The sequence below is a fragment of the Apium graveolens genome, chromosome 2 (assembly GCF_009905375.1).
Source record: "Apium graveolens cultivar Ventura chromosome 2, ASM990537v1, whole genome shotgun sequence".
NCBI lineage: Eukaryota > Viridiplantae > Streptophyta > Magnoliopsida > Apiales > Apiaceae > Apium > Apium graveolens.
Window position 1 is genome coordinate 13,524,281 of NC_133648.1, and position 13,258 is coordinate 13,537,538.

General features: G+C 33.7%; 1 protein-coding gene across 1 annotated transcript; it reads right to left on the bottom strand.

Annotated features, from left to right (window-relative positions):
• Window positions 1-10,399: 10,399 nt before the first annotated feature.
• LOC141706995 (septum-promoting GTP-binding protein 1-like) lies at window positions 10,400-12,316 on the bottom strand. Its single transcript, XM_074509930.1, has 6 exons — window positions 11,892-12,316; window positions 11,681-11,789; window positions 11,225-11,321; window positions 11,082-11,121; window positions 10,879-10,962; window positions 10,400-10,795 (listed from the first exon to the last, which is right to left on the bottom strand). Exons 1-6 carry the CDS (start codon window positions 12,216-12,218, stop codon window positions 10,631-10,633), a joined length of 822 nt encoding a protein of 273 aa, XP_074366031.1. The 5' UTR covers window positions 12,219-12,316; the 3' UTR covers window positions 10,400-10,630.
• Window positions 12,317-13,258: the final 942 nt, after the last annotated feature.

Sequence of the window (13,258 nt, forward strand, 5' to 3'; positions counted from 1 at the left end):
AGAAATGCTTTTAATTAAATCCCTTACTTCTTTCAGTTCTTTTTTGAATTCCTCCGCAATTTGGTTTTGAGGTCTCGTAATTCTGTGGAAAGACCTTCTTCTGTCAGTATCTCCTTGTCGATCATCATATCGTTACTCATCACATTGCCTTCCCATGTCATCATCGTTATTTGGCACGTCCTCTATGTCTTCTATCTCAATGATATCATATGTCCTGTTTGTTGGCCCTTCATGTTGATCGTACTCCTCTGCGTCATCCATGTCCAAATATATAACTACACTCGGGATTATCTTTTTTGTCGCTATCTTGGTCCTGGATTTGGCCGTAGTTAATTCTTTCTTCAATTTTTCATTTTCGGAACGTATCTTTTCCATCTCCTCTTGTAATCTCTTCAACATTTTTTTGCCATCTCCTTGTTTCCCTCATATTCAATTTCTTGATTAGTAACTTGTTCCTCCAAGTTGTCACCCGCCATCGTGATGTAATAACCAAGTTCTTAGCAAGTTTCCCACAGACGGCGCCAATTGTTTTTACCAAAATTAGTGGGTTAAATGCTAAGTATGATTGATTGTATCGAATATGTAGTAAGACTAAACTAAAAGCAATATAAGTAGAATGGACACAAAGAATTGTTGACGCGAAAAACCCGTAAATGGGAAAAAACCGCGGGTGGGATTGGTTACCCAACCTAAATGTGTTTCACTAGACATAAGAAGACGGTTACAAAGTGATTTGCACGATACATCATATTGATCTAATGTTATTATAATAGAGACAGGCTTTGTTCTCGGCTAATGCATTTTTCTTATATCTTATAAGTTGTGTTCTCTGATGTAGAGGCAGACCAACTCAAGTTGTATGATTTTGTGTGTTTTTCTTTGTGTAGTGTTCTTCCTCCTCTTATCTTCTAGTTTGTTTCCTTGTTTTTCTCCAACTCCCCCTCTTTTCTCTCCCATTTGGAATTATGGTTATCTTGTTGCATTGTTTCACTGGTTCTCCTTCAAAATCGGAGCTTGGCTTGACGGAGTATACTGGCTCTTCACGCTGTTGTCATCATGTTTGTTATCTTGCAAGACACCTCCTTACTCCTTTTGTCTTGACTTGTCCCCAGCTAGCTTCTTGTCAACACGTCGATTTCGTCTTGTCATGATAGAAAAATCCTCACATAACACATTCTGGTCTATAATTCGGAGTAAAGTGATGGGTTTCAGTTCTAGATAGACAATGTCAATGTCTAGCTGCTGCAATATTGTCCAATGTTCCATCAACTACTGATTTCAACAATCTATGTAAGTAAATATGATTTGTATTATGTAAGTAAATAATTACTAACTAGTACTAAGGCAACTTCATAGTAGCTTCAATAAAATATGGTTCATTTAAAGTGATGTCAAGCCCAGATTGGAGAGGAGGAATAGAAAAATTTGTTGGGAGAATGGTGAACTTCTTTTCTGGGATTACTGGTCCAAAGGGTGGAAGATGGACTAAATTGAATTGGAATTTTGGTGACGATGTTAGCTTAATGATGGATGATCCTGGATTAAACCTTAGTAGTTTGCTAAGTGTTTCTACTTCCTTTTTGTTGTCAGATTCACCAAAGACGGTGTTTGATTTTTTGCGTGATAACAAAAGTAGAGGGCACTTCGGCTTTTAATTTATACTTTATATAATTTGTATGGAAATTTCTGAAAGAGTATGCATTACACAAAATAGTGTAATCATCTCACATTGAATAACTATATAATATGGTATAGATGTAATATCCGAGGATTTCGCCACTTGTATAAAGTAAAGATGTGACCGATAAAAGATATTGGATTTTTGTGTATATATATCGAAGATGGAAAATTGAGAATATTTAAGATTTAATATGAAAATTAAGTGAAAGTATGAGGTTTAGTCGTGGAATGTGTGATTACGTGATATATGAATTGTACGTGTGTGATTATGTGGTCGATGCATTTTTAAATGATTTTAAATATTTTATTATGTGAAAATATGAGAATATGAGCTTTTAAATATTTTTATAAAATAATTGGGAACATATAAAATTATGAGATTTGTTGTATCATTTCTAGAATATCCCAAAAGACTTTATAAAAATAATAGTTGAATTTAATTTTGGTATCATTATTTTAATTTATGAGTAGTAACTTGTAAAATTCATATAAAATAATTTATATGCTCAAAAATTCTTTTAAAAATATGGGGAGAAATGTAATTTAATTCTCTAAATTTTAAAAATAAAATTTGAATTGTTCCGAACCATTTCAGAACAATATTAAATAGTACAAGTTCATTTTTTTAAATTTCACAATCAATAGATAAAAACAAATCAAACAAATCATTTTTTTATAAATTTACAGAAATGCCCCTGGGCTTTAAAGCCCCAAAACCATGCCTGAGGTCCATTTGCTCTCTCTCGATGCTTCTTGAAATCTCTCGGCTTCTCTCGATCTCTCTCTCGCCTCTCTCGCCTATTTCTATCTCTCTCTCGGTACTACAGGTTCACCATCATTCTCGTTTGTTTTCTTCGATTCTTGGCTCGATTTGAGTCTTATTCTTCTCCTTCTCCTTGATATGTACCTGGTTTCATGTATACTTGTATGAATTATTGATTTTGAACCACCCATTTCGGGTCGGGTTTGGAGTCTTTGATTCGTTTCAATTTTTACTTCCTTACTTCTCATACATGACGATCTGTACCTATATATATATGGTTGTATGTATCGATCAATTTTGTGATGAACCCATTTCGGGTAGGATTCGGATTCTCTGATTTATTTCGATTTTTGATAAAAACAAGTGACGAGTATATGTGTATAAGTGAATCGGTGAAGTTTCGGTTGGAAATCCGATTAACGGGCACCACCGGAACTTTGCCGCCGTTGGCGATGAGCTCCGGGGAGCCGGTGGTGGACGGTGATGTTAAAAAAACTAAGTCCTAAAATTTAAAACTTTTGTTTCGTTAATCGTAAGCGAGATTTAGAAATTTTCAGTTTGTATTCTTAAAGTTTAGACTTCGTTTTATTGAGAAATATCGATTATTAAAAGGGATTAACTGTTTTGTTTATATATTCGAATTTTGTACAAATTAATAGAATTTTCAGATTTAATTTATGTTGATATTTGATGAATATTGATGAAATTGATGGGTGATCGTTAAGTGTTTCGTAAATATATTATAAATTGGTTGATGTTGAATTCGGTTTTCAGAATTATTTACTTAAAATTGTTGTGAAAGTTAAATGATATTGTTTGTTAAAATTGAGATTTTTCGGATTTGATTTCAAGGGATTAAATTAAGTTTGATGATGTACGTGTTGTTGTGTAAAATTTTAGAATTCTAAATGATTAAATTATGGAATTCTGGCTCGGTTTCATATCAATTAAAATGTTTAAAGCCTGGTTATGTCAAAACTAAGTATTTAGTAATAAATATAAGTGATTTGGAGAAACAATGTGATAATTATTATGTTGATGTGTGACTGCAAGATTGTTGATCGATTAAATTGAATTGATTGTTGTTGTGTCGACTTGAGATCGACTGGTAGCTAGTAAAATAGAGGAAGTGATGCCCAATTTTTATAAAAAAATAAATGATATAATATAATGATTTTAATATTGGAAACAAGAGGCGCGCTTTTATATTAACTTATCGGTTTATATTAAATTGTTTTCAAAAATGGGTTCTTTACTCAAATTGACTTGACTTTGTCGACTTTAAATTATATTTAAATAATTCTTATTTGATTTAATTGATCGGTTAAAAAGAGTTAATCGATTAATTTTATCGACTAGGATATATTTAAATAGTAATTGACTTCAATTAAATTACGTTATATTCAAATATTATTTTCTATACTTAACAATGTTTTATCAAGATAAATATTTCCTTAAAATATTTTTGGATTGTGTTTATATAAGACTGGTGTGCCTGTATGCTATTTGGTAAGTGTTACTAGTATATGTGTTTGAATTGATATGTGTACGTGAAGTATATATATATAATACTCGTATAGGTATTTTACATAAAGCGAATGGGTAGAATAGTTTTAGACGTTCAAGGTGAATGAAGATTGACTATGAGGATACTAAAATAGTGTCTTTATACGTGTAGATTCGGAAAGTGAAAACGCTCGGTTAGGAAAGAAAAGGCCCCACTAGGTGACGGGAAAGTAGGTTTTGTGATCAAGAAAGGAAGCGAATAAGGCAAGTAACATTTCAACCCTTGCCTCCTATGTTGTGATTCTATGTTATAATTGAATACCTACTGTCACTTTTTAATTAGTCTTGAAATTGACATAGCATGTTTCTTTCCTTCCTTCTGAATATTAGACCTTATTTCAATTGCAAATGCTTTCAAGTTAATAATAGCTTTGATTAACTAAATGATGATTCTTTTGGTATACCCTACTCTTACAATATGACAAAGTTTATTGAATTGAAATTAATAATGATTTCATACTTGAAAGAGTCTTAATAATTTCAAAGGGGTGATAAAAAATTTAAAATAAAAAGTATTTTGAAAATGAAGGATTTTAATCCAAATTATTTTTATGAATTTCCATTAATTGGAAGTGTAAGTGGCCGAGTGACGCCGGTCCATTTTAAAGACCAGTGAGGGCTGGAAAATTATGAAGACCGGTGAGGGCTGGCATTTGAAAAGATGAATACATAGCCTTATGGGTACCCTATTCACGTCCAGAGGGGCTGTAAAGTCTGGTATGAGGATTGTATGCGGCTTATCACATGTGCAGTCCAGAGCGTCATGCACTCCAATTGAGTAAAAATGTTTTGTGTAAAGAAATATCCAGATAACTGAACTATTTTCTTAAAAATAAGATGATTTCATGAGTGAAAGAAAAGTTTTGATGAAAAGAACTGTTTCGAAAAGCATTTTTTTGATAAAGGAAAGTTTTATGAAAATTTTGGAGAAAGGAAATGTTTTTATAAAGTAATGGTTGTAAAACGACTACCTTGGAAGAAAGTATTAGCTTGTTTGTATCTTATCAACAGAGTCATGGAGTGACAGTGACGATAGGGAATGCTAGTGCTGCACAAGTGCTTGGAATAGGAAACGTGGACCTGAAGTTTGCTTCTGGGTGGATTCTATCTCTCACTAGAGTGCATCATGTTCCCTCTATTCGTAGAAATATTATAAGTGGAAGTTTAGTTAAAAATGGCTTTGAACTTTCTTTGAAGTATTATAAAGTAGTTATTACTCATACTGGTGCATTCTTTGGCAAGGGTTACTTGTCTGATGGTTTGTTTTTAATAAATGTTGAACCCGTTTTTGGTGGTTTTATTAATGATAGTGTTGCACCTTCTGTTAATTGTGTAGAATCATCTGATTTGTGGCACTTACGACTTGGTCATTTAAATTTTGGTCCTCTAAAGAATATGATGAATTAAGTGTTGATTCCAAAGTACGCCATTGATAAGAAATCTAAGTGTCAAGTGTGTGTAACTGCTAAACAAACAAGGAAACCTTTTCATAATATTGTTAGGGATTCAGACTTGTTAGATTTAGTGCACTCAGACATATGTGAATTTGGTGGAGTGTTGACTAAGGATCACTGTAGATATTTCATTATCTTTATAGATGATTGTAGTAGATATTATTATGTTTATTTGCTTAAACATAAGGATGAAGCACTAGATAAATTCATTATGCATAAAAAATGAAGTTGAAACACAAACTGGCAAAGTACTTAAACGTTTGAGATCTGATAGAGGTGGTGAGTATACGAGTACCTTGTTTAATGAATTTTGCGCAAGCAATGGTATAGTTCATGAGGTTACTCCACCATACACACATGAGTCTAATGGGGGGGCAGAACGAAAGAACATAACTTTTAAAGACATGATTAACAGTATGCTAATTAATTCTGGGTTGCCTAAGTACATGTGGGGAGAGGCTCTGAATACGGCCTGCCATATTCTGAATAGAGACCCTCTGAATATGGATAAGACACCATATGAATTATGGAGAAAGCTTAGGACAAGTTTGAGTTATCTTCGTGTGTGGGGGTGCCTTGCTAAGGTGCTTGTCCCTAAACAGAAGAGAAAGAAACTGGGTCTGAAAACTGTTGATTGTATCTTTATGGGCTATCTTGAAACCACAACTGCTATGAGATTTTTAGTATTAAAATCTGACATAGATGGTATTGTGGCGAATACGATAGTTGAGTTTCGTGATGCAACTTTCTTTGAGAAAGTATTCCCAATGAAGACCGGTATACCTTTGGATAGTTCTGAGGATGATCCCACTCACACATCGACTTCTATTCCTGATCATGTGGAAAAGATGATAAATGTGGGGGTGGATCCTGGTAGTAGCTCTACTCCTAACGAAGTAGAGGAACCTAGAAGGTGTAAGCGTGCAAAGGTAGTCAAGGACTTTGGAAGTGACTTTATCACTTACAATGTCGAGGATGAGCCTTTAACTTTCCGTCAAGCCATGGATTATTCGGAGTCAAGGCATTGGAAAGGCGCTGTAAAGAGTGAAATTGACTCAATTATTTCAAACGGAACATGGGAGTTAGTGGATCTCCCTCCTGGGTGTTCTACTATTGGATGTAAATGGATCTTCAAGAGGAAGCTAAACCGTGATGGCTCAATAGATAAGTACAAGGCCAGGCTAGTTGCTAAGGGCTTTAGGCAAAGGGAAGGCATCGATTATTTTGATATATATTCTCCAGTTGCCCGAATGACAACAATCAGAATGCTTATTGCATTGGCTTCTGTACATGGTCTTATCATCCATCAAATGGATGTAAAGACAGCTTTTCTTCATGGTGACCTTGAAGAAGAGATTTATATGTATCAGCCTGAGGGATTTGTTGCCTCTGGTAATGAGAGGAAATTATGTAGACTAGTCAAGTCCATCTATGGCCTTAAACAAGCACCTATAGACTGACATAAAAAGTTTGATAAAACTGTCTTAGACTTTGAGTTTTTAGTTAATGAAAGTGACAAGTGTGTCTACTATAAGGTTAGAGGTAATGATTGTGTGATCGTGTGCTTGTATGTAGATGATATCTTATTATTTGGAACCAATATTGAGATTATTAACGAGACAACGAGTTTCTTGAAGAGGCACTTTGAGATGAAGGATATGGGTGAGGCTAGTGTGATTCTTGGGATCAAGTTGACTTAGTCAACTGATGGAATAACTTTGTCACAGTCTCATTATATAGAGAAATTTATACTTGAGAAGTACGGTTATTCAAATTTTAGAATCGCTAGTACACCATATGATTTAAAAGTTGCCTCAGTCAAGAATAGTTCAGGAGTTCCTGTGTCTCAGTTAAGGTATCCTCAGATTATTGGGAGTTTGCAATATCTTGCTAATGTGACTAGGCCAGATATTTCTTATTCTGTGTCTAAGTTGGCTAAATATGCAAGTTGTCCAAACAAGACTCATTGGGAGGCACTGGATAGAGTTCTTAGATACTATTTCTCTTGGCTTGCATTACAGGAGATTTCCAGGGGTACTCGAGGGGTACAGTGATGCAAGTTGGATAGCTAAGAAATCTGGTTCCAATGGAGTGAATGGATATGTGTTTACCCTTGCGGGTGGAGCTGTGTCCTGAAAGTCTTCTAGACAGACTTTGATTACTCGGTTTACTTTTGAGACTGAGTTGTGTGTACTTGATGCCACGGGGACGGAGGCTGAATGGTTACATGGACTCATGAGTATGTTACTTGTAGTAAGCAAGCCGCTTCCTGCCATTTTTGTTCATTGTGATAGCCGTACAACTATCGACAAAGTCAGAAGTGTAAAGTATAATGCTAAAACAAAGAGGAATCGGTAGCATGAACAACTGATTCAGCAGACACACCCAAGTTAGACTAAAGTCTATAAGGGGTCTTGTTTCTGATAGGATTATTGCTATAGAGTTCATAGGAACTCAGGATAATATAGCTGATTCGCTGACTAAAGGGCTTGAGCATGCTATAGTCCTTAACTCGAGGTTGGGGATGAGACTGGTAACCCATCATAATTCATCAACAGCGAGAACCCAATACACCTGAGAGGAGATCCCTCGAATTGTATTCAATGTGGTAATAACAAGTTATAAGGATGAATTGGTAGTACCTCTACCATATACATTTAGATACTTATGTATCTAAGTCTATCCCCAATAAACCTTAAGAGGTACTTGAACTGCTAGTTAGCAAGAGTTATTTGAACTCTGAATGGGGTCAATTCGTTTGACGAGATGATAGCAGTACATCTTTGGAGATGCCCAGTTAAGCAAATGTAATTGTGTGGTCGTAATTAGAGGAAAGGGTTATTCCTCGAAACATTCGACAAACAGGATCGAGACATGACCATTAACGTCTCAAAGCCGTAGATTGGCACCATAGCCTTTGACTTGTCGTCGTCTATGGAGTGTGGTTACACCCAACGGATAAAGAATTCAAGGTGAAACATTCCATCTGTATCTGGTAGCCATCGAAGTAGAGGACTGAGGAGGGTTCAAACCCGGAAGGGTACCGACTCTGAAAAACATGTCATGTATAAAATCTGGTATGCAATTTAATTATGGATTTATGGGGGATTGTTAGAAAATGGAAAGTTTGAGGCATATTTTATATATGTTCTTGATATGATTTCCGAAAGCTAACACTTGGAGGTTGTTCCTTGACATGAGGACTTAAACTTTCATATTTGGATCTAAGACATTTTCTTAGTGGAATCCATGAATATATTGAGACAAAGTTGCTTGTTTGAAATGGGTTATAGGGATTTTGTCCCACATTGATATTGTAAAAGAAAGATATTGAGTTTATATAGCATCTTGTGTTAGTTTTGTTTACAACTACTAGCATAAGTGTAATGCTTGTGTGGCCTAATGCTAGTGGGAACTCTTATATTTTTCTTTTCTATTACAAGTTTAATTATTTATATTGATTATTTAATTATTAATATAAAATATATTGATTAAGGATTATTTTAATCATACTCTGAATATATTTTGTAATATTAATTAATCAGGATATAATATAAATAATAAGGAAAACCCATTTTGTTTACTTTTTCTGTTTTATTACTTGGTGTACCACATCGAGTAAAATAGAAGAAGAGTAACTTGAGATGCCTATATATTGAGAAGTACACTTGAGATAAAAATAACACAAGTCTCGGTACCTATCTCGCAAACATATATGAGTTGCTAAGGTTTTTTTTTGGGCAAACTGAGGTGCGAGTCGCCGTTGATCATTGCTGGTTCTGTGGCCAGATTGATATGTTGTTGTTTTATCCTGGAAGCGATATTGCTGCATTCCATCACAACTTAAGTGGGGGCAATAATCTCTTCAAGAACATTCAAGTCCTCTTGAAGGGTTTGGCGACTCATAGTGTTCTTCTTATCATAATTTGGAAAGCGATAAGCGATAAGTATTCTTTACTTTCTTTGTCAATTACAGTCTTTATAGTTTGTTATTGCCTTCGTGTTTTGTTTCGCTAGTTGGTTATTTGACTTGTTCTTGTTAGTATATATATAACTGTCAATTGTTGCTGTGTAGTTAGAATTATACCCAACAGAAGGCACCAGTAAAACTCTACTAACCGTGTCTTTTGGTTAATAAATCTCCAGTGGCAGACATAACTTACGAAAATGCTGTTAGAGTAGTATAATTCCTCAGATATACCTGTGAAAATATCAAGCAAACATTGAATGCAGTTGATTCTAATGCATTATTAGATTTTTTTTTAAAATCCAATATTTATCAGATCAAGGATATTCATTCAGCGCTCACAGGTTGCAGGTCTGCTGAAGAAAGCATGCTTGATATGAAAGAAATGAAGAATGCACTACTCAAAATGTAATTATGTTAGAACATTCTCATATATGCTTGGAGCCGAGCTGATACTTTTTTGCTATTGGTTATGAGAGGTGGAGTTCAACAATGTGTATACAAACACACATGCGCGCACACTGCTTATCATAGAGTTCGACGGCATTATAAGTTTTTTTCAGCTAAGACTTATTTCTTCACCATTTTTTTGAATTTGAATTTGGATAAAAATTTGAAGGAAGTGATTTTTCACAACATATTTTGAATTACTTTTGGTTTGTTTCATTTTACACACGCTCTTGATTTTGCTTAAGTCTATGTTTTATGAGAAACTCTATCTATAATTTTATAATTTTGCTTAAGTCCAAGAGTGCCCTAAAAACTTGTCCTAAGTTAAAATTTGAGGTGCCTCATTTTTAAGGCACCACTAAGCATGCCATATCTCAATTATTTCAATTAAAAAATTATTTCCCTCCCTTTTTATACATATCTCTTCTCTCATCATTTACTTTCCCTTCTCATTATAATTCAAATATATTATTATTTAATAATAAGGCATAAATATAAGGTATATTGTTGTAGTTGATATATAATAAAATCGTATTAAATCACTAGTATATTCAAAAGTAGTCATTTTATTATATGAAAACGAAGCCAGGTGCTTATCTCTCTGCTCCACTATAATTCTAGAAATCAAAAAAAAACTGAAAAGAACAACTCAAGCTTGGACTATGAGGTTGAGCCTCCGAACAAACTGGTTGACGATATATGATTCCTAAAATGAATATACATATGGGACTATGGGAGGGAGGGTGTAGACTAGAAATCGATAATAGGCTCTCCAATGGTCAAATTACGCTTTATGGACCAGGGTAAGTTGAAGAGCTTGGCAGCAATGAACTTGAATATCTTATTCACGTTTATGTTGTAGTTTGCACTTGAGAAGAATAGTGTTGCATTCAGCGCCTTTGCATATCCTCTTGCCTATTCATGATTACAACATTGTGTCAGGACACATTATATACAATGAAATATAACACAATATTTTCTTTTTTTGTGTTGATTACTTGATTGGCGATTGTCCATTGCAGATCTAGTGGTAACTGGACAAAATCATCGAATTTGGTTCCGACTAGTACTGGCATTGCGCTCTGCAGATACACTTTACTTGTAAGATAAATCTATATCTATGCTTAAAACAAGTGGTTCAGAAGTAGGAATATGCATAAACAAAGAACTTGGACAAGAAACAGATATATGTAACTTTTACCTGGTTCCATTTTCGAGCTTCTTTATACCAGTTGATGACACTGAAAAAAATAGAAAACAGTCAAGTCGAAGATAACAAAAGGATATTCCGATCATACAAATATGGAGAAGAGATTGCTGATATGTTTGAAGTATTGAACAAACCTATTTAATGTACACCGACTAGTTAGATCGAACATGAACAACATTGCAACAGATTCCTTGCAAGCAAGTTGAAGGTGATTCTGTGAATTATCAGTTCCTACAGAACAATGTAATCAGGTTTAAACTTACAAGTTAACAATTTCATTTAGTTCTAAAATAAATTTTATATCAAAAATCGGGCATCCAAAATTAAGTTGATGGGAATAAAATGAAATTTGTACTGTTGATCAAGATTAATGTCATATTGTATTTATTATTAAGTTACCAAGTTTTCTAAAATTTTAAGTTGTTCAAGAAAAAAATGTCCCCTAATCTTATGTCATATTATACTAATTCTCATCGTAGAAATAGTCCGTTTTAATTTTCATTACATCCATTCCAACCAAACCGAGAAATACCTTTATAACTTGTATCCAAACCAAAAGACCAGATCACAAAAATGAAATGGAACATTACCTTGCACTTCGCAGATACTAAATGCAATCCGAACTTCACTAACGTACATTATCTTATCCATCTGGTTCAATCCTTTCCCTTCTTCTTTTTCTCTTCCTACATATTTCGTCTTCAAAAACAAATGAACATCATACAAGATTTCAGTTAACTTTCAAGAAAACAAATACATAACATGAAATAATCTAAACAAACATAAGTACAATTGACTTACCAAGAAGCTGGTTTTGCCAATCTTGGGATCACCCAAGATACATACTTTAATGGAGACTAAATCAGCATCATCTTCAGAACTCGGTGACATAGCCCCATTGATGGAAGGAGGAGGAGAAGAAGAAGCAGGAGACGAATAAGTTTTGAGGTGATGATGATGATTATTATTATTATTGTCACTATTATGATGATTATTATGAGCAGAAAATTGCATCAAACAACCTATAACTCGTTTCCAACTAGATGTAACACATTTTTTCAATGCAATCATTCGCAACAGAATTGTCTTCGTTTTTAGACGAATTTTTCTTCTGCTAATCGGACTCATTTATTTATCCTATTGTTATTACACTACTAAAATTATATATACATGTACTAGTAAAGAAAAGGGAAGAAACTGGAAACTAGACAAATCTGCAAATGTGTTATGGGGTATTTTTAGAAATAATCAATGAAAAGAAGTGAAAGCTAACAACCGCATAACGGGGACAGTTAACCGGTATTTGTGGGGCCAATATTCATTTTCTTATGGTCTGAAAGACCACCAGCATTTTGGTTACTACCTAATGCTTCCACCTGCCTGTTCCTTTTCTAGATCACAAAACTTTGCTTCCGCTTATATACAAACTGTTAGGTAACGTAAGGAGAGCTCGAACCCAAGTCCACTCCCTAAATTAAGCTTCATCAAGTAATTCGTCAATTTAAAATCTTAGGATCCCAGCATGATTTTTATGCTAATCAACAAAAGCAATTTTCAATAGGACGTTAGTCAAGTAAAATTTTGGTTATCAAGATCATAGGGAATATAAGGTTAGAAAAAAAAATACATTTAATGAAGGAGCAATCTATTATATTTCATTAATCATTCTTTTACAAATAATTTCATCCTACATTCTCACAAACTTAAATGTTGGTATATAATGGTTTAAATCTAGAGTTATTTGCAAAATGCATCCCCGTGGTTTGACCAAAATGCATGTTTTTACCTGTACTTTAGATAACTGCATTTTGCATCCCCTTACTATTTCGGCGCAACAAATTGCACCATTTTCGTTAAATTTGTTAAAATTCTCAGGGGCATTTTAGAAAATTAAAATATTTAATTATAATTAGATCATTATTTAAGTTTTTTGACCCTCTAAATGATAATTTTCGAAAAAATTTAAAGAACGATAATTATAGAGAACGAAAAAAAAATTTCAAAACAATAACATTCAAAATTATCAAAAAATTTACGAAGCCAAAATTAAATAAAATATATACTTATTGAATTTATTAAAAAAAATTATAAAAAAAATATTTCAATTTTGAACCTTTTTATTTCGAGAAGATCTTTTTATTCTCTACAACTTCCGTTCTTTAAATTTT

What these genes read in the sequence shown, in the direction of transcription:
- LOC141706995 (XM_074509930.1), bottom strand. Translation starts at nt 12,218, where the DNA reads ATGAGTCCGATTAGCAGAAGAAAAATTCGTCTAAAAACGAAGACAATT. An exon ending in AGTCGGTGTACATTAAATAG is followed by an intron (nt 11,122 to 11,224) that starts GTTTGTTCAATA and finishes TATTTTTTTCAG; the next exon opens with TGTCATCAACTGGTATAAAG. An exon ending in AAGCTCGAAAATGGAACCAG is followed by an intron (nt 10,963 to 11,081) that starts GTAAAAGTTACA and finishes GTGTATCTGCAG; the next exon opens with AGCGCAATGCCAGTACTAGT.